Here is a 21,009-nt window from a genome sequence, read left to right as displayed (position 1 = left end):
GGCATCGGCGACAATTAAAAAGCGTTTACTTTTTATTACCCGTATGTACATATTTTTGCGCGGTGCATTTGCCTCTCACTCAGAAAGTGGGCAGGGCCCATTTCATCCCCAGTCAGCCATTGGTCTTGCCTCTCTCTCGCGCACGCGACCCGAGTGCGACCAGAGCGATCGGGCGATCGTTGGCTCGTTCGCACTTACGTTACGCTCCAGTCGTTGCTCGTTAAGCGAGCAGCATGGCCGTGGTGAGTTTGTTGAGTTTCGTGCACACTCATGGCGGCTGCTCTGCGACTGCGAGAAAGGCGGGGCAGCCATGGCGTGACTCCAGGGTTTGTGAATGCTGCAGCTGCTGCAGTTCGCCCGCTGCTTGCGGATACTTTTGGATGAAAGTGGACTCGGGCAAATTGAAATGTACTCAGGGAAGGGGAGTTCTGTAAGTGATCGAGAAACTCATCTCATGGATCGTGGAGGCCCAACTGATTCCAATATTATTCAAGAAAGTAGTCAACAGAAAATCATTGAAATGTGAAGATGATTAGTTTATTACATGATTTATAATCGTAGGTAACGCATTGTAATTGATGTTCTGTTTTATGTGTCTTAAACCCCAGCTATTATAGGTACGTAATATGTATGTATGTGGCTTTCCTTACTTGTTTGAGCGGTGCTTGGGGATGATAATATAATATCCGATTTTGCGGATAGGCGGATCCTAACGGAGAGGAAATGCATGTGCTCTAACACAAAGACTTAGAATGAAAGGATTTTGCCTCTGCACTTCAGAGAATGACATTGCTCCCCACCAGACACTGCTGCCACGAATGCAGTTAACTCGTGCAGATTCTAGAGCGGCTCCATCTCCACGTGACTCACACTGTTTGATGCAGTTTTAACGAGCTTCGCTTTGCAACTAAATGCACAGTCCTAGGCGCCTTAAGCACTTCACAATTAATTTTATTAGCACTTAAGCTTAAGATTAAGAGGAAGGAGCGCTGCGGGCGACTCTATATCGCTGGAATATAATTAACGTAATATGAATAATAAAATAAATTGCTCAGCAGCAGTCACGCAGCTGAGCAGAAACGCTTGCCAAATGCAAATTTCAGCTGAGATCTGAATATACTTAACCTCAGTGTGACCTTTGCCCCAACACACACGCACCTCAGTCAAAAGTAGGGAAGAGCGCCAAGTCGGGTATGAACTGGCTTCCCCGTACCCCGACCGCTACCCCTGCCTCCACCCTGTACAGTCCCGCAGCCGCGACTCTGCTGATGGCGGTGGTGGTGAGGGAACGCAGGGCGCACCAGTGCTGCACTCCGCCAAAAGTTAATGGACCGTGCATGTTTTTCCCTCAGCCGTGGCGCTTAGGTTAGCATTATTTATGACGGATAGAAAACTGCCATTCCTCCAGCTTGGCCCTTTCCGTCCCGGCTCATCTCCATCTCCAGTTCCCTTTCGACATTTTCGCTATTGGCTGCCGCCGCATATTTCGTAAATGTCCGTAAATTGGCACTCGCAATTATTGGTCCACTTTATTTAGCTGAGATGGAGATGTATGCATCCCAAAGAAATGTTTGTGTCCTGCAGCTGACATGCCTTTTGGTTAATCTCGGGTCTTAGACGCACCCACAGCTCCCCGTGCATCTGTAGTGAGCAGAGGAGTGTGACATTGGATCAGTTCTAGGACTCTCCCTCTTCCCAAAGTGGAAGCAGCCCTAATTAAACCAGCACAAAAAGCCGAGGCGCGGGTAACCAGCGTTGGACGCTGTTGGACTTCTCATTTTTGGTTTCTTTAATAAAAATAATTACTCGCTTTTTTTTTTTGTGTGCTGCTTCTTTGGGTTTGGTTTTTTTGTGGCTCAAAGCCGCAATTTTGAAGCGTTTTATGACCGAGTTTTTGTTTCGTGAGTGTGTGTACACTGTGCAGCCCCCTGCCGCTGCCCCGCTGCCCCGCTGCTTTCGCTTCTTCCTCCGTTGACTGCCATTTTCAAGCCCAGCGCTTTCCCACTGTCCGCCGTCCGCCGTCCGTCGTCAGTTGCTGCTTGCTTCTTGCTGGTTGTCGGTCTCGGCGGCCTGACCGCCAGATTGCCATCTAAATGGCGTTTTTGCTTCTTCTTTCTAGCTGCTTGGCTTAATAATTTTCGGTTTTCTGTGCCGCAGCCGTGCTTTCAATTTATGAAACACGCTTACTTCCTTTCCGACCCCCTTTCCGAGGACGGACCATAACCCTCACCATCACTCACTTCAGCGCATTCTCGTCCAAAACTCGCTGCTCGTTACGCGCTCATCTTGTTCGCTTGCGCCAGGGCCAGGTGGGGCAAGGAAAGGCCAGGTATGGAGCATAGGTAATCGCAATCAGCGGCAGTGGCGTCTCCAAGGCCGCTGGTTGAGGGACGGGGCAGCGGTAGAGGGCTGCGGACTGCGGCAACGCGCCGCTGATCAGCGTCCGCGTTTGTGCCCATGGCCAGCCTCAGTCTCAGCCGCAGCTTCAGCTTCAGGTTCAGGTTCAGCCTTCTCCACTCGCCAGCTGGTGCTGGTTGGCCAATTACACACAACACTTAGCCAAGATTTTTCTACAATTTTGCTTGCTTTTAGCTTTTTTGTTTTTTTTTCTCTCGCCTCGGCAGCAGTTAATTGCACAAGTTGCTGTGGCTGACGGGTATTTTTAATTGTATTTTCCAGGTTTTTAATTAAAGCTCAACTTGATTTTCAGTTTAGTTGCAATTTCAGAGCTGCTTTTTGTTTTCGCACTTGACTCGAAACAGGTTCGGCTGTGATTGGCAGCCCAGAGCTGGCCAAACGGGTTTCAAAGCGAATCAGGATGCCGAAGATGTTTTATGATTTCCCCAGCAAATTACAGGCACTTGCATGGCCCCGCAAGAGGATGGGGCCGCTGGTGGTACTCGGCTTTTATCCAGCGGTTGGAACCTGTAATTGCCACCAGATACTGACTCCATTTAGAAATCAAATTCAGTCAATCTGCGTCCACTTTCTCGTCCACCTGCAGACATGGAGAACACGGCTACCGCTCCTATGCAAATCGCTTTCTGGCCCATTTTTGAACTTTCGACTGAATGGGCACGGCCACGGCCACGAAACAGTTTCCAAGTTTTCCACGATTTCATGGAATTTCCCTGCGACTTTTCACGCAGCGTTTGCCAGACTCTGTCAGCCAACCGCAAAGTACGCCGAGATGTGCAAAGTTTGCCCTCGGCTAAAATGTTACTGCTGGGATACTTGGGCCCTGGGCACGCATGTGTTTGTGTGCTGTGAAATGGCCGCACTCACACAGATACCCGTACACACACACATACGCGGGGCCACAACAAAATGTTATAATTAAAATATAGGGAAGAAACACGGAGAGCAGGCCAGGCGAATACTCGTATTTTTCGTGGACTTTGTCGGCTGGCTTTGTGTGGAGATGAGCCCCCTGCCGACGCCCCTGGATCCCAATCCCAATCCCACCGCCTGCGATCCCAGATCGCATTTGGAACGTTCACTTGTTCGCGTCTTTGTGTCTCTTTCAGTCCCTCCGTCCGGCCTGTCCGCTCCATCCGCCAGGCAATAAAACCCAAAATAATACTATGTAAAAAATGTTTAGTGTGTTTCTCTTCTTGGACGTCCGTCCCTCGGTACCCCGGTCCCCCGGTCCGCCGTCCAATGGCCCTCATGCTACTGCTAGCGGTATATGAACAGCGATGACTGCGACTCGCGACTCGCGATCGCGTTCGTGGTCGTTGTCGTTGTCGTTGTCGTGCTCGGGCCCGGAGACCGGAGCTCGAAGATCGGAGACAGACCGCTCTCGCTCCGGCTCTGGCGCTCGGGAATCGCGCCATTCGCGTTCGCGCTCGGTTCGCCAGTCTGCCTTTTCAGATTTCGTTTCAGTTGGCGTTTCGTCTAAACAACAAAATATTGAATTTAATTTTTTTAGTGTTAGTTGCTCTCTAACAATTTCGGAGTCGTTATCGCATGCGCGTTCGCGTCCGCGCCTCAGTTTAGCTTTCTGCGGCCGCCGCCTGCTCCTCTGTCATTTCCCTGCCTTCGGCTCTTCGGACCGACTGCCATCAAGTGTGTGCTGATCCCAATCCAAAATCCCGAGTCCCGAGTCCCGATTCGATTCGATTCCCATTCCGCCTTCGATCCAACCGCTGATCGCTGATCGCTGATCGCTGATCGGGCTCGATGGGCCTCGATTGGTCCAGGCCGAGTACGAGTGTGTGCGGGTCGTTCATAAATTATGTCGTACGCTTTTATACCAAAAACGGCTGTCCAGTTCCAGTGGCCATAAATTTGGGAATTTAAAGTTTTACATGTTTAAAAGTTCATTACTTCGTGATTCGAGCAAACAACACAAATATAGCTGCATCGAATTTATTCCGGATCGTTTACGACGCCCTGCCCCTGCCCCTGCCCTGTGCTCTTCCACGGATTATACGAGTGCGTTGATTTAACCGTTCGTCAGCCCATAATTAGAAAAGATTTGGAGAACATTATAATTATCGTTATCAGAGTGCGCCCTATCCCCCCCCCCGGCACTCGGGTCGACCCGAGAGACATATGTATCATTGGGCTTCAAGCGCTTGGAATTATTATAAAACCAAAGGTTCGAGAACGTTGCGTAATTGACTCATCTACTCGCATCTGTATAAACGATTTCCAGGACGCACATTGTCCTCTGCAACGTGTTTTACAAGATTAAATACATTCGGAGGTAAAAAGCCATTTTGCAGCAGGCTGCTTTCCGGAAAGGCTGCCAAGTATTAACATTATTATTTAACATTCTGTACTGATAATTACATATCTGAGAACCATTCCCTAAATGTTCCTAAATCAATTGCATAATTTTCGTCTGGCTCTTTCAGATTTGACTTTCCCCACTGAAGCGTTCGCCAAATTGTGTTGATTTCAAAAAAAGCTGGTAAGCATAAGTGGATATAACATAAATACATAAGTCGAATCTGGCCCTTAGCTTGATAATTGAATCAATAATTGCGAGTAAACGGTGAAACAGTTCCCGTCGGAACTGCTCGGCTCCAAAAGCGTGGCGGTGCAAGCACCCGAGCCCAGCCGAGATGCTCGAATTACCTTTTTGATTTTTATGGCCAAAACAATTCGATTTCAGGCTGGGGCCAGTGTCGGGGGAACATTATTGTAACATAAAGTGCCTGGCCCCTGCCCCACGCGGTCACCCAGGGTCGTCCGCCCAGATCCAGATCCAGATCCGGGCCAGCGTGCAGGGCGTTAAAATGTCCAGGCTGGCGAGTCGAGCGGTATTAAAAATGGCAATAAATAAAGTAAAGTACGGCGAGTACATGATTTCCCTGTTAAGATCCCACACAGGACCGCGCCAAGGACTGGGCGGGAGTGGGAGTGGGAATGGGAATGGGAATGTCATTGGATCTGGCATAGCAGTGGCGCGGGGGCAGTGTCCAAGCGGGCCAATTGTGGTAAATCGGAAGTTAAAGACGGCAATAAAACGGTGCAATAAAAATCTATGAATGACACATTAAATCAATTGCCAAAAATCACAAAAGCGTAGAAAAAGTCGCTTATGAGTGGATTTGCCCACGGACAGGGGCCACAGACGGAGACGGGAAAGGGGGCGACGACCACTTGGGTGGTGGCCAATGAAGAATTCATTTGAAAGTTGAAGTGATTTATTTTATGGGCGTGAGAAATTGAACAAGCGGGCTAATTACTCGCCGATCGGCTGGGCGAGCGGACTCATCTGAGGCATCCGAGGCGTCGGAGGCATCTAAGGAATGACTGCCGCGACGCGACCCACCCGAACTGATGCCAGATGCAGATGCAGATCAGGGTCAAAGTCAGGTGCATCCTCGATTAAGCGATGCATTTCAGAATTTTGACATTTACAACTCCATTCCCATTGTTTCACAGACTTTCCCAAGTGAACTCGATATCGAGCCGGTTCATGTGAATGTAGCTTATCCGAAAATTTTAACGACTTTCCTCTGAACAAAGGGAAAATCGTGCACAACAAGAAAAGCAGCCAAGTTCCACTTATGAAGTCATAAAATGGAAAAACACGTTGGTTACTTTTATCGGTGGCGCAAATCGGAATCGGGACTGCTCCTGCTCCTGCTCCTGCTCCTGGACCCGGACTGGTCCTAGACCAGGCCAGGCCTCTGCCGCCTTCTGTCATACGCCATCGCGTCCTACGATCAGCAGATCAGCAGATCGGCAGAAGGGCAGGGCAGGCAGAAGGTCGGGCAGGTGAGCTGCTTTCACCGGACAGTCGTAGTGGAGTAGGAGTGGCAGAGTGGCTGAGAGGCAGAGAGGTAGAGAGGTAGAGGTACTATCCGTTGGTGGCCATTTTCGATGACTTCATTCGCTTCTGCTGTTGCCTGGCCTGCTGGCGTTTCACCTTTCTCCCCTCTGAGCGTAGCATGTGCATCCGTCAGATACCCGCACTGCCTCATTGCCTCATTGCCTCACTGCCTGTGTATAAAACCCATAAAATATGTGCACGTCAACGCGCGTCGTGCTGCCTTTTGTGCAGCCATTATTAAATTTCTGATTGTGGCTTTCTACTCACATGTCTTTTGCTCTTCGCCCCGTCTGTCCCGCGGACTGCGGACCAGCAAACAACGGACAAACGGACCAACGGACCGGTTCAACTTGTTATCTCGCCCGTTCCCCTCTGATGGCTAATCGAGCAGCGCTCGGGGCTCGGTCTCCGACGGGAAACTGTGTCTTTTCTCCCTATTTTTGAGCTACAGTGGATATGAAGGAGGAATATGACTTCCACTTCGACCCATTGTGCGCCATCTATGGGAATTCGTTCCTTCTCCTCCGTTTGCCTTAGTGGTAGAGCTGATCGGGCTCTCGGGCACGGGAACCCAAATGAAAAAAAAAAAAATAGCTGGAGTCCGAGTCCCAGCCCTGTTAGTCAGCTGAAATTCCATGAAAACAGAGACACAGACATAGTTAGTTGGGCGGGGGCAGACGGACATTTTTAGGCATATCACGTAGCGCATTTAGAGTTCCGATGACTGGTGCAGGGTTCAGGTTCAGCTCAGGGTCCGGCTCTGGGCTGCAGCCACCGGCTCCGGCAACCTGCAGCTGGGTTTGAGCGGAGACATCAATAAAACCTTGAATTTATAATTCAATTAATAATATCATTGGAGCAGCGCATCTGAGAATACTCGCCTGCGGAGTGGCGTGGGTTCGTGAGTCAAACCACAGATACAGATAGGGCCTGTCTCTGCCTCCACTCGATGGAATGACTTGTCTGAATCGTATCTACAGATACTTACAATTCTATACCCAAGAAACGAAAAAGCGAGCGCTGTCGGGTGGCAGGGTGTAGTGTGGAGAGCTGTAGAGTACGGAGTGTGGGGCGGAAGACAGGGCACAAAGTAAATTGAGAACTCATTGAGTGCAGCCAACGACCCAAGAGGGATCGATATTCCTCAACACAAACAAATACGCCAGGCAGACTGCCACCCCCCAACCCCAACCCTGGCCTGGCCCCTCTGTTGTACGAGTATGTGAGCTTGTGTTTGTGTTTGTGTTTGTGCTTGTGTACAGCCGCCGACAACGTCAGCAAAAGTGTTTTCAAACTCGGCTACCCTCCTGGTCTCCTTTTGGGGTGGTTCGTGCTGGTGCTCGTGCTCGTGTGCCGCCCCAAATCGTTGTCCTCCCTGGCTCTCCTCTCCTTACTCAAACTCTCTCTCTCTCTCCCTCTCTCTCTTTCTTTTACTTTCTCTCTCTCTGTCTAACTCTAGCTGTATACATTTTTACTTTTATCCTTGAATGCTTTTGACTTTGCTTATCGCGACTGCCTGCCATTTGCGGGGGTGGCTTTCGTTGGCTCTTGCCTCCAGCGGCGTCAGCGGAAGGGATGCGTGGGTGGCTGTCAGGGTTGCGGGCCCAGCGACAGAGCCCGTTGATATATCCAAACTGAAATTAACCTTTGGCAAGGCGGGGATGGGAAGGGGAAGGGCCTGCGCACGCTATTTGAATAAATATTTTGCTGACTTTGGCAGGAGAGGAGGAGGTGGTTGGAAGAGGTTGGGAATTCGGTGGAGGGGTGCTTTTTAGCCATGTAACTATTCTATGTGGAAATTATGCTTATGTAAATGAGCCAGTCGCCTTTGTGCTGGCTCCTTGAACCCAGAGACGGCGCAAGAAAGATAAATGAAGGAGAGCGGAGCAAATTCCCAGAAGAAACCGACAATGTAACCAACTTTCCATCCCCAGCCGGGCTAGATGCCAATGTGGAGACAGGGAATACGAAGAGGTCAGAGGGAACAGGGAAGAGGGAATGGAGAACTGGAATAGGAATAGGGAGAAAAGAAATTGATGATTTCATTTATTTTTGGACAAAGTGAGTTTTATGTCTGAGCCTCGGCTTAGCGTTAGGGGGAAGTTAGGCCTGGCTAAAATCTATTCTAAATTCAATTTTGCCGAAAACTGTAAAGCTGTACAAATTATTGTCCCTAAAACCGTTGGGGAATACAGGACCCTGACATAGAATCTGACACTAATTCTGATTCCACTTCCGACCCGCGCAATTATCCCTAGTAGGAGTCTCCGCTTGATTTTCACGAGTTCTATGACAATTAATCTGGCATGAAATTCAGCTCTGCATTCGACTGCTCGCCTTTTATCACAGCACAAGAGTGTGGGGATGCGAGTGTACGCGGATGGAGATGAGGATGGGGATGGGGATGGGGATGGGGATGAGCTGAGACGCCATGAAATGGCCTAACGACACCATAACTCTCGTCGTGTTTGCTGGAATTTTAACTGGTGGCCAATTTAATGCCCATAAACATGGTATTAACACCTTATTGGAGTCGAGTCGAGTGGAGTGGAGTGGAGTGGGGCAGAGCAATTAACACATTGGCCCACTGGTCATAAAGCAAGTCAAACAACGAGCCAGGTCGCTTAGTGGCCAAGGTGCCAGTCAATGAATCAAATGAAAGCGAATTGCAAATCAATTAGAGCTCATTCAAAGCTCTCAAATTTAAACAGCCAGAATCCAGCCTGAGAACCTCGAAGCAATCCGCGATTTGTATGCTAGTGGAGGGAAAAGAAATGCCATAAAAGAGGTGGTTCAAGTTCAGGTGGACCCGCCACTTAATTCGTCTTCGTTTTCGAACAAAACAGCGATGTTCAGACAAGACAAGTGAGGACTCTTGGCAGCGGTGACTTACTGATTTGACTGCAAATTTATCTACTTTTACGGCCGCTTTGCCAGTCCCTTCCACGTGTAGAAGTATAATTAAGTTTATGATGTCCCGAAGGTCGTTGGCTGTTATGGGGAACGACGGATGAATATGGTTGCTGTTCTGCAATGGAAGGTGAAAGTAATGCTCGAATTTGTGACCCAATAACCAGCTGGCTCCATTGACAAAAGCAGGGCCCAGCAACTGAAACAGACACGGGCGAACAGACTTGACACGGCGCCTCCTAGTTTCCGTGGAGTTAATTCCGAACATAAAAGCCCCACTCCGCCAGACCTGCATGGCACTGCGCTCCACTGCTCCACTGCCATTCCGTTCCATTCTGCACCACCTCGGATTGCTGCCGACTCCCCATAAAGTGGCCAAAAGTGTTGCTTTAATTTCAGGGTGTTTATTTTACTTTTATTACAATATATAATGCAATCTACATACAATTTCACTCGTCACATACAACTCACTCAAAGAGTTGTGTCTGTCCGCCCGTCAGTTCGGCCGTCTGTTTGTCGTAAAACGCTTTGCTGGCAATAAAAGGCAGTTAACTAGTTAGATTTATTGTACTAAAATATGGCTTAAGTACAACATCCAACAACAGACACGGCACTTTCTCAGGTACTTAAACTTGTATGAATGGGAGGCACGATAAACGATGAACGATGAACGATAAACCACGGGCCACTGTATTGCACGGATGTGTGTATCTCTGCTAATATTGGCTGCCATCCGACTTCTTTGCATTTTGCATACAGACCATTGGGCTACACCTTACTATGCTCAAGGGGATGAGAATACCTATCAGCAAGGTATCCTCTTTCAGCTGTACTTAACCTGCTTGAAGTTCGGCGGCACACCTCGACCTTGGCCCCTTTTAAAGGGGCCATCCAATCATCTTAAGAGGGTTGGCCACCTCTAATCCCAAAAGTGTTCTACCGCACATGGTCAGCGAGATCAGGTTTGAGTGAGTTTTTATAGTCCAGAACAATAAACCAGAAGCTGCCTTAAGTAGTTCATAAATGGGGAATCTACATTCATCTACGATGCATTCAATTGGGATTGAATAGTTGAGTATTCAAAGCAAAATTCACACAGAAGTGTAGGCCAGACTGAAGCACTGAGAGCTCTTTCGATCTTTCACATTACGGACAACCTTCGACAAATTCCCATTGGCAAGAAGTAGCGTTAGATGATATGTGAATGCACAATCAATTACTAGTCCTGCGGACAATGGGATCTGTCATTTTGTGTACATAATTAAACAAAGCCATTTCGAATCATAAATTGTGGCACAATGGAAGCGGGCCAGACGATGTTGCCAAAAATGGAAACGCAACAAATGTTGAGCAAGCCAGAGGGAGAAATGTCGTAAAGGGAGATGGGGAGGGAGAGACGATCACTCTTGTCGAGGACCTAGGGGCGGTGGCCATGTTCAGGCGACACGACTGCTCGGGTATCTCACGGATGGCGGTGGTAGTAGGGCGCTGCATCTGCATCTGACATCTCTCCACAAAACGTCTCGCATGGAAGCTGTCAGCACGATACGAGTATGTATTTCATTTGCTGCCTCCTTTCTGCTCGCCATCCGTGCTCGTTCTTTGTTCTAAATATGGCTCGTCGAGTGTGTCTGTGTGCATTTTGTATCTTTCAGTCGGATTATTATGGCGGCTGTTGCCCAATTTCTGGCTTGCTCTTTTCGTAGAAATCCAAAAGCAAAGGCCAGTCACCGGCACAGAACACGTTTTAATGATCTGTCGAAAACAGGAATGAGAGAACTTGTTTGCTGGCCTCCCCTGGAAAACTTCGAAAACGCAGAAAACTGTTCATCGACAGTTCTGGTTCTGTGGAGCTTAGACTTTCGGAATCGGAGCGGAGTCTCCTATCTCTGATCCGTCTTTGGTTACCTCCGCGACCGCCACTCTTTACACGGAAAACGGTCCAGGCCAAAGGGTTCCGAGAATGAAGAAATTCAAGGCAATTAAAGGCTCCGCGCGATGGAGAGACGTATCATAATTAGCTGGGAGAAAGATCATTAAAGATCGCACGACGGTACGCCTATAGAGAGAGGGAGAGGGATTGGGAAAGGGATAGGGAGAGGGAGAGGTGCGTCAACGAGCTTGGCTGTGTCTAATTGGATAACATGAATTTCATTTTATCTCATTTAATTCTCCGCAGCATCTGAGACCCGAGAATCCGGGAACCCGAAATTTCTGTCTGGCTGTTTGTTTTTTTTTTTTCTTTTCTTTTTTATGGTGGCAGTGGCGTGGCCACCGGGCAGAGCCAATGAACTTCTCTCTCACCATATTTCTTTCTCCTCTTTGGACATATTGCATGTGAATTTGTTTGGAATGATTATATTTTGTGGTAGGTTTATTGTTGTCTGAATTTAAATTTCGGCTCGGCTAGACCTGGCCTGGGACTGGGACGATTTCACATGATGAAGCCATAAGCCGCCATCGCGACCATAAACCTATTTGAATATTAATTTTGTTAATTAACTTATTCAAATTTGGGAATCGTTAAAAATTGAAGAAATTCTTTTTATGGCTCTGCGTTTTTCCTCAAGAGACAGAGGAAAAAAAAGGAGAATGAAAGACTTTGTCTTGGTGACAAAAACACAAATTACTCACGATAATTGTGACACCCAATAAACTTGCGAGTATCTTCCCACAACGGTGTGAGCGAGCTGGAGGATTAGCTGATCCCAGAAAAATAAACTACACGAAAGCAATTTGAATGACACATGATCTTCAATCAGTTGAGAAAGTTTCTGATACCGGTTGGACACTCTATGCTGACCCCAAGTACACGTACGATTTTCAAGAATCTTCATACAACCTAGACGTTGGCCCAGCGGCCCAAGAATTAGGATCTCAACTCCTATTCTGCAGATCTCTGCTGCCAAAGGTATACGAAAGTATGAGGAATTTTCAGCCCAAGCGAGTGGCGATCAAAGCAAACGGGAAACTCTTGAGCCGCACATGGAGCTATCCGAAATGTAGTTGGGCATGAAAATACAAATGGTCGTGTGTAGGAATTGACTTTGACCCTGATACCGCCTTCGGGAAGTCAGTGAGGGGCAGCAACAGCAGCATGTTGCACAATGCAAATGCGAAACGAGGAAACAGATTTTACGACGTGTTTGACGGCTGTCTGTCGTTATTGCCTTGTCTGCTTGCCTCAACCCCGGCCAGGTCCCGGCGCTCACTTCCGTGCTGGCACTGCGGGGAATCGCAGTAAGTGCGCGCGGCATCCTTCATCCTTCATCCTTCATCCGGCTCTCCGCTGACTGCACCGTGAACGTTTCTGTTTCCTGGTTGGCTGTTGAGTTGCCTTGCATCATTACCTGAGCGGTGTCAAATGCAAACAAGCCGTTTGCGCCGGCCATAAAGGCGAAAGATGACGACAGCTCGAGCTGGCACTTCCTCTCCATCGTCCCTTTCCTTGCAGGACAACCATGAGCTACCACAACAGACATCTTCCCTTATACAACAAATTCCTCTCTTATCGATGGAGCTTGTTATTACAGGACGTCACGGACTTAAGGGAATCACTGATGCATTTTAGTAATAAGAGTTCCGTACATATTGTATGTTAATTAATAAGTTTTTGGACACCATACTTTGGATATAAGTCTGATGATATGATATTTTTATATGGTCTGTTTTCCATTTCAGTTCTAAGCTGCGTGCAGAAGAATACAAACCACGCCCGAGGCACAGTCTCCGCTGCACTCACGAACCGCAGAAACAGCACAAGTCACAGCGGTGGCGTCCGGCCATAACCATCTCGTTGCGCCCACAGCGACGAGTATCTCCCCCTCCAGCGGCAATTCCCATCCCACAGGTGAGACTATTCTACTATACTACCATTTCCCCAAATAGTAATGTTATACCCAATGTAACCGCACTGTTTCCTTGCATAAGGCTCGTATATATGTCGGAAACGATTAGATCGATTAGACTCGGAATTCGGTCTGAAACAAATTCTATGTGAGGATGACTTTTTCGTTCATACAGATATTACAATCAACAACGATTCAAATTTTAGTTTCTTACATTTGATGATTTTTCCCCAATTCGACGTATCCGTCCCTATATAGTATTGTGGAACCAGTTTCTTCTATGTTTCGAATCCCGATTTTCACCCAGGAGTTAAATTTATCAATGTCCGGGTTTAGCCAGAGATTAGTAGCTTCATTTGTTTGGGATGTCAAACAAAACATATACATATATAAGAAAGGTGATTAAATAGTCGAATTCAGGTAGGAGAATTGGATGCATCTTGAGACATACATATGTACATATGTGCCTCTATTGGGTTCCGTTTTAAAATTGATTTCAAAGATAGGGTGTGCACTAGATTCCGTAACGTTAGTCTCGAGTAATTGTTGCCGAAGTAGGCTGCGAGTTTGGCTGCGTTCTGTCCTCAAACCGGCTCTGGGCACTTGCATCCTTTTTATGATTTGTTAACATTTCCCTGCCATTGTCCCATGCTTGTACCTTCTTTTTCCAATGGCAATGGCCATAAAATTCCCATAATTGTCCGCTGCTGCGTTAAGTTTGGACGGAGACCCGTAGATACAGCGGCGACGGGGTTGTTTGTAATTGTGATCTCAATTTGGCTGCTGTCATAATTTTCCGAGTGAGCCCGCGCACGAATTTGTTTGCTTTGCTCATTATCATTAATTAGCGCGAAGGAAAACTTTACGAACCCCACCCCTTCCTGTTCCTTCCCATTGAAATAGTAGACGACTCCCTCCCCAAGCACTACTTTGCTGCTGCTGCTGCTGCTGCTGCTTCTGCTCTTGGGGCGGCCGCAAGTCGCAATCGATACAAAAAAAACAACATCGCGAGCCAACAACAACTACAGTACATCTACAATGTATGTGGCCCGACCCCTTCGGACAAATCTGGGCCATAGATGGCGCTGCGGCTCGCGATATATTCAAATCAGCCCCCAAGCAGACTGGGCGCAAGAGAGAACGCTCCTGAGCGTGGAGTCGGAGATGGTATGGTGTAGAGCGAGTGACAGGCAGCAAAGAGCAAGGGCGTGCACACGTACACTGTACGTGTGGCTTTGGGCAGTGTGCGTGCATGTGTGTGTGCTGGCATGCGTCTGCCCGCCAGGCACCTGCTGAGCTCTGAGTAGTGGACACTGAACACTGAACACTGTCCGCTGCTAGTGGACGGACAATCTTCAGACGTACATATATTCGTAGCCGCAGCTCCAACAGACTTGTTCTCGCCTGTGTCAGAGCATTGCTGCTGGGGTCCCAGATTCCGTGCTCTCTTCAGCGTGCACCCACACAGCGGCAGCGTTGGATCCACATACACACTGTACACACTGTACACTGTACGTGAGCATAATGCGCCAGAAGAGAGCGCAGAAAGAACCACCACCAGCGCCAGCGCGAGCGCCTGCGCCTGCGCGGACTCTCTTGTACGTAACGGCACGGACGGCCGACGGTGTTCATGTTCACATCTTGACTTTTCTGACTCTTACGGCGCGTCACCCGTCGACGAGAGAGAGAGAGAGTCGAGTCGAAGTGAGACAAGACGAGTCTCCACCGTTGCCGCTGCCGCGTCGCTGCTGCTGTTTCTGGTTCTGTTTTGCTGCTGCCGCAGACGTCGTCGCATTGTAAATTTGTGCTTCGCTCTGTACGGTTGGAAGGCGTGCGGGCGTCCAAGCAACAACAACAGCAGCAACAAAGAGCGATAGAAACAGAAACGAAACGAAACGGCAACAGCGACAGCAAAGCAGCCACCGAGGACCTGGACTTGGGTGTTTCGTATTCGTATTCGGTTCCATTCAGTTCCGAGAGCTGTTCTCGCGCGGCTCGAAAATAAGTTGAGCGTTTTGGAAATCGCACCTCGGTAATCGAAAATCGCAGATCGCAGTCACAAATGTCCAACCTGAACAGCCGACATCGAAACACAACACCAGCGATGGGAATAAAAAATAGCAACATTTTGGTTAGCTGTTGCAAGCGTTGTGTTTAATTGTTTGTTTTGGTCGTAAAATCGGATTTTATGACCGGCAGCATAAAAAGCTAGCCCAAACAACCAACAACCAACAGCCAACGGCCAACTGCCAACCGCCTACAGTACGCACTGCAAATGAGTCCGCGATTTGTGCCGGCATGAACTAGCAGAGCACCAAGAGCCGAAAGCGTCCGCTATTACAAGGTTTTATTATTTATTAAATTGAAAGACAACAGCCGGACGATAAGTGAGAAGTGCCCGAGAAAATCGGAAAAAACTGAAGCAAAATCACCTGAAACAAACGTGAAACAAGTCGGAAAACCCAATTTGAAAATACTGCTCCACTTTTTGAGCACCACGAACACCCTGTGCGCTTTCACATCATCCGTGTCTCTTTGGCTTTCGATCGAATCAACTTCCGCCCCCTGCCCAGCCCAACGAAATACGTTACTCTGACGTCGACTCTCTTCGACCCGCTCTTTACTGAGGACGCGCGTGTGTGTGCGTGTCGAGTGCGTGCATGAGTCGGGGGTCTCGTCTGTGTGTGTTTGTTAGTTGCGTGTGCGGTACGCTAAAACTATTGGAAAACGGTTTGATTGAAAATTAAAATCGAATCGAAGCAGAGCGAATCTAATCGAATTGAGAGTGTAAAATACATCGACTAGAAATATATCAACAGTGCAACGTGGAAAAAAGAGATAAAGATTGGGTCGGTGGGTCGAGTCGATCGTACCACAAAGCCCGACTCGCACACCACCAGCTTCAGCCCCATCCACACACGTTCTGTGTGTGTGCCGGCCGTGCTTTTCGTTGCAACCGCTTGACTGAAACGCGTTCAAGATAACCATAAATATTCCACCCCTCCCCCAAACCCCAACCATCCCGCTGGCGTGCGCTCTCTACGACCCCCACGATGTCTCGGCAGTCGGGTCGCACGCCGCTGCCGGGGCGTGGTGGGGGCATCACACACACCCTCACCCACACGCCCACGCCCACCCGCATCCGCATCCGCATCCGCATCCTGCCATGCAGCACCACCATCAGCAACAGCAGCAACAACAACAGCAGCAACAGCAGCAGCAGCAGCAGCAGCAACAACAGCAGCACCTGCAAGAGCAGGAGCAGCTACAGCAGTCCTCGCAGCATCTGCATCAACTGCATCATCACGCGCACCACCACCTGCCTCAGCCCCAGCCTCTCCACACCGCCAGTCTCCACCAGAGCGCGCATTCCCACCTGCAGCAGCACTCGGTTGTCTCCTCCGCGTCGGTTGCGTTGTCCACTCCATCATCTGTGCTGCAACAGCAACAGCAACAGCAGACTACGCCCACTACACATTCCACGCCCACGCATGCCGTCATGTACGAGGATCCCCCACCTGTGCCAATCGCCGCCGTGCAGCAGCAGACGGCTCTCCAGCATCTTCCCGCTCCTCAACAACAACAACAACAACAACAACAGCACCAACAGCAGCAACAACAACAACAACAGCAGCAGCAACAACAGTTGGCAACAACACCGGTGGCTGTCACTCTCAGCCCTGCCCAGACACCCACTGGAAGCTCCGCCCAACAGCATCAACAGCAACAGCCCCAACAGCATCTCACATCTCCCCACCATCAGCAAATGCCCCAGCAGCAGCAGCAGACACCGAACAGCGTACCCAGTGGCGCCTCGTCAGGTCTCCAACAGCAGCAGCAGCAGCAGCAGCAGCAGCAGAATGCTGTGGTCACATCTGGGCAGGCCCAAATTGTGGCGCCGAGCACGGCGAGCGTTTCTCCCTCCAGTGTTAGTTCCCAGAAGGAAGGTGAGCAGAGCCCGAACATATCCTTTAAAATTTTCGTCCAGAATTGGAGCCGTCCACATATCTATGGTGCCGAGTGGGTAGTACTAAATTATAAGCCAAATTTAGATACCCCTTTATAAGTTGCATCTGATCTGGGTTTTAAGAATTGTCGGTTTCTGATGAAGTCATTATATGTATCCCCGTCCCATAGTTGATAAGAGGGCCACCATTGACCTTTGATATGGACTGTCATTGAACAGACTGCGATTGAATTCAATCTTGCATGAAGACCGATACCGAATTCTCACATGCTGTTCTGCCAACAATCATTCTAGAGCTCTCAATAGCAAACTTTTGGGAATTGGAAACAATACCAATTATTAAGAAATTCTGCCATTTAGAAATGTTTTGATAGAGAAACTATAATAGAACTAGTTGTTGGTTGTAATTGACATTTATCAAATTCCCATTCTGTTGTTGATTTAGAAATATATGGTTTCGAATGTGGTTGAGATCAAGATCTAGATCTAATCGAAGAATCCTAATTTGTAATATGAAAATTGTCCCACTTGGGAATATTCGAATTGAATCAAATGTAATAATATGCACTTGCTCTGTTTTCAGACATCAATATGTCCATCCAATTAGCGCCACTTCATATACCCGCAATCCGGCCCGGTCCTGGCTTCGAGACGGATGCCTCGGTGGCTGTTAAGCGGCACGCGGCCCCCTGGCCCTACAACGACGACGGCTTCAACCAGTACCACGCCTCTGCCTCGCAATACTATATGGAACAGCGCGACCGCAAGCCCATGTTCCCCTACTACCCAGATACCCAGTTTCAGGTGAGTGCTCGAGGTCTCCGTCTCGTAAACAACTCATTGCCAACTTCTTATCGTCGCTTTTCCTCCCATCCTCCCATGCCGCTTGCCCCCCTGCAGCCATACTGGGCCAACTACCGTGATCAGCCGACCTCCGCCGCAGCAGCGGCCTACATGAGCGCCAGCGACGACCGCCATGTGACGGTGAGCGCGGCGGCTGCGGCGCGACAGTCGGTGGAGGGAACCTCGCAGTCCAGCTACGAAACGCCCACCTACTCGTCCCCAGGGGGACTGCGCGGATACCCGGGCGAGGCGTACTCGAGCACAGGTACGTACCCTGGCATATCCAAATGCACACAGATTTTCCATGCCACGTTCTTGTTGTTGTCGGTGTGGCTGTCGCTGTCGCTGTCGGAATGGCAAATTGCGAAACTGCAAGTTTGCCGTTCAATTAGCGCACTGCAAAATACCTCATAAATTAATGCCGACTGTTTGGTTTGCGTTACGCCTCAAAGTGGGTGTGAAAGTCGGAAGAACCTAGGAGGTATGCTCGAGGCCGTGCCCCAAGCATTGACTATCTACAATGTTTGTGCTTGATGATCGTACACCCCTCGCCAATCAAATCTGTATAAATATGTGTTTGGAATGATTCCAGGCCTAAAGACCTAAAGAGACGCTACTATCTTCTTTCTACAGCTAGAACAAAAATTCGTTCAACTGGAAAACGGGATGAAATAAATCTTGAAAATCTTGTATTTGTTATCGAACAAATAAATTATGTTTAACAAATATTTGCGCTTCGTAAGAAAATGTTTCATAACATACAAAAGTAATCATATTCCGTACAAAGCAGACAATTCGGCTTAAACGACCACCTTAGTGATCCGCATCTAAAGTTTAAATACCCTTTTTAATGGTTATTATTATTATTTGGTCTAGATCAAGTATTTGAATATCACATCTGGTCTGCTTCATTTGAGTACAGTACTCAATGAGCAGGAACGAATGCATTCAACAGTTCGGATGTGAATGGGCCTCTTGCCAATTCAGTTCGACGAACTCGCTTTCCGTACCGCACCAATAAAGAGCCCATAAACGCTGAATTGAATAATTTTGTATTACGCTAATTGCTAAACAATTTTCCTAATTGCTCTATAAATTTAACGATCTGATATGGGGATATGGCAACAACGACAACCGCAATTGTTGGACCACCCGCACCTAGTCAATGGAAAAAATATTGAATGAAATTTCTCTGTTTATTCAATAGGAGCCTCCGGAGGCGTATCGGTGGGAGCTGTGGGTCCTTGCACGCCGACCTTGCACGAGTGGACCGGCGCGGTGTCGGTGCGGAAAAAGCGAAAGCCCTACTCGAAATTCCAGACGTTGGAGCTGGAGAAGGAGTTCCTGTTCAACGCGTACGTGTCTAAGCAAAAGCGCTGGGAGCTGGCCAGAAACTTGCAGTTGACCGAGCGCCAGGTGAGTGCCCATGCAGAGATGGTTGGAGGTTCAAATGCTCATTCATTGGACTCTCTTGCTCTTTGTTTACAGGTCAAGATATGGTTCCAGAATCGACGCATGAAGAACAAGAAGAACTCGCAGCGCCAGGCTAATCAGCAGAACAACAACAACAACTCCAGCAGCAATCACAACCACTCGCAGACGGCTCAGCAGCACCACAACAACCATCACCTGAACCTCGGTCTGAGCATGGGCCACCACGCCACCAAGATGCACCAGTGACCTTTGGACAACAGCAGCGCCGGCACCATGGGCTTCCCCACCTACTAGCAGTTAGCCAACCCGAGTCCGAACCCCCACATGAATCCCAATCCGAACCCGGCTCTCGAACCGAACGCCCATCTAATCAAGAACGAGCTGGCCTTGGACTTTCCATGTTAGCCGACATGTTAGACTCGGCCAACTTTGAGGAAATTCGGTAAAATCTACAAAACACCTGAGCTCTTTTTAGCCAGGACGGCAAGGGAAGGGAAGGGACGGGAAGCGATCTGGGTCTGGGTGTGGAGAAGGTGTAGAGAAGCCCTGGAATGAGCTGGCGTCGCTGTTTACCAAAGCAGGGCGGCCCCAAGGAAATGAAAAGATAATACCTTAAATGAAATGCATATAATTAATAAGTCAGTTCTTAGAGATCCATTAATGAGCAGACACAGCTGTCAAGAACGACACAACCATTCAGAACAGATACCCATTTGCAGATAGACGATAACGGCAGCTTAGTTCAGTAGTTGAATATAGATATGAGCAGGTAGCGAGGTGCAGCAGGCGGTATACATAGATGGAGATGCAGAAAAAGATACACTTAAAATTTGCAATTTGTATGGAAATATATATATGTATGAACGTGTATGTATGTATTTCTATCAAGGCTCTCATTAACCTAAGCGAGCATTATGAATTTTCAGATCTATAAATATGAATATACTTAAACATCAGTGAATATTACCCCTATAAATTACGAATAACAAGCGTTCGAGTAGTAGATTTTACCATATTTATCTTTGTAAGTGCAGCTAGATTGCAGCTGAATTAGGTTGAGCACATCTTAGACCCAGAAAATGTTCTTGAAACAAGCAAAAATTGTTTAACAATTGTCAGTCGCCTCACCCATCAATCCCTTCACCCCACTACACGGACACACACACATTCACACTCTCAGTCAAACACTTGCCCATACCCAGATAGATTATGGCCACAATTTAGGATCAATTTTGTCGTATAATGTTCGTTGTGTCGTGTCCCTTGATACCTTCTAAGTTCCTGTACATAAACTAAGACATTGAGAACTACTATATGAAAAGCATACACAAGAATATTAAATGTGTATAATGAAATTCGGATTCGATTTTAGCAAATGGTAACCTCGTAAGATTTCGATGTGTGCATGTTTACTATATAGTTGAAGTCGCTTTCGATCCAACGTAACTTTAAAGCAAAGAAAACTACTCGTAAAGCTAAAGAAACAAAAAGGAAACTTAAGAGAAAAGAAGAATACAATTTACTGAAGTAAGCAAGTGTGACAGCGGAGGCCAGGACCCACAGATTTGATATGGAGATGGAGGGGGCGCAGTCGAGGAGGAAGTAAATTAGCATACAGTAACAGCTACTTATATAACTAAATATAGTACTATAATACACGTACATATGCACACATATATTTTCATGTGTATCGACTCCGCTTGATCCTGATATTAAGT

The 21,009-nt window shown here is 48.1% G+C and overlaps 1 protein-coding gene across 1 annotated transcript; it reads left to right on the top strand.

The window, feature by feature from the left end:
* The first annotated feature begins 3,975 nt into the window (after positions 1-3,975).
* Positions 3,976-20,159, top strand: LOC6588271 (homeobox protein abdominal-B). The gene is given in 7 exon segments (XM_026995444.1): positions 3,976-4,437; positions 4,863-4,918; positions 12,881-13,049; positions 17,598-17,818; positions 17,915-18,122; positions 19,065-19,273; positions 19,346-20,159. Coding segments are annotated over 4 exon segments (981 nt in total). The 5' UTR covers positions 3,976-4,437; positions 4,863-4,918; positions 12,881-13,049; positions 17,598-17,605; the 3' UTR covers positions 19,697-20,159.
* The last annotated feature ends 850 nt before the right edge of the window (positions 20,160-21,009 follow it).

This window comes from Drosophila persimilis, unplaced genomic scaffold (assembly GCF_003286085.1).
Source record: "Drosophila persimilis strain 14011-0111.01,24,50 unplaced genomic scaffold, DperRS2 tig00000000-arrow-pilon, whole genome shotgun sequence".
Classification (NCBI taxonomy): domain Eukaryota; kingdom Metazoa; phylum Arthropoda; class Insecta; order Diptera; family Drosophilidae; genus Drosophila; species Drosophila persimilis.
Note: the sequence above shows the minus strand (reverse complement) of the source record. Positions and strands in the feature narration are given on the sequence as shown.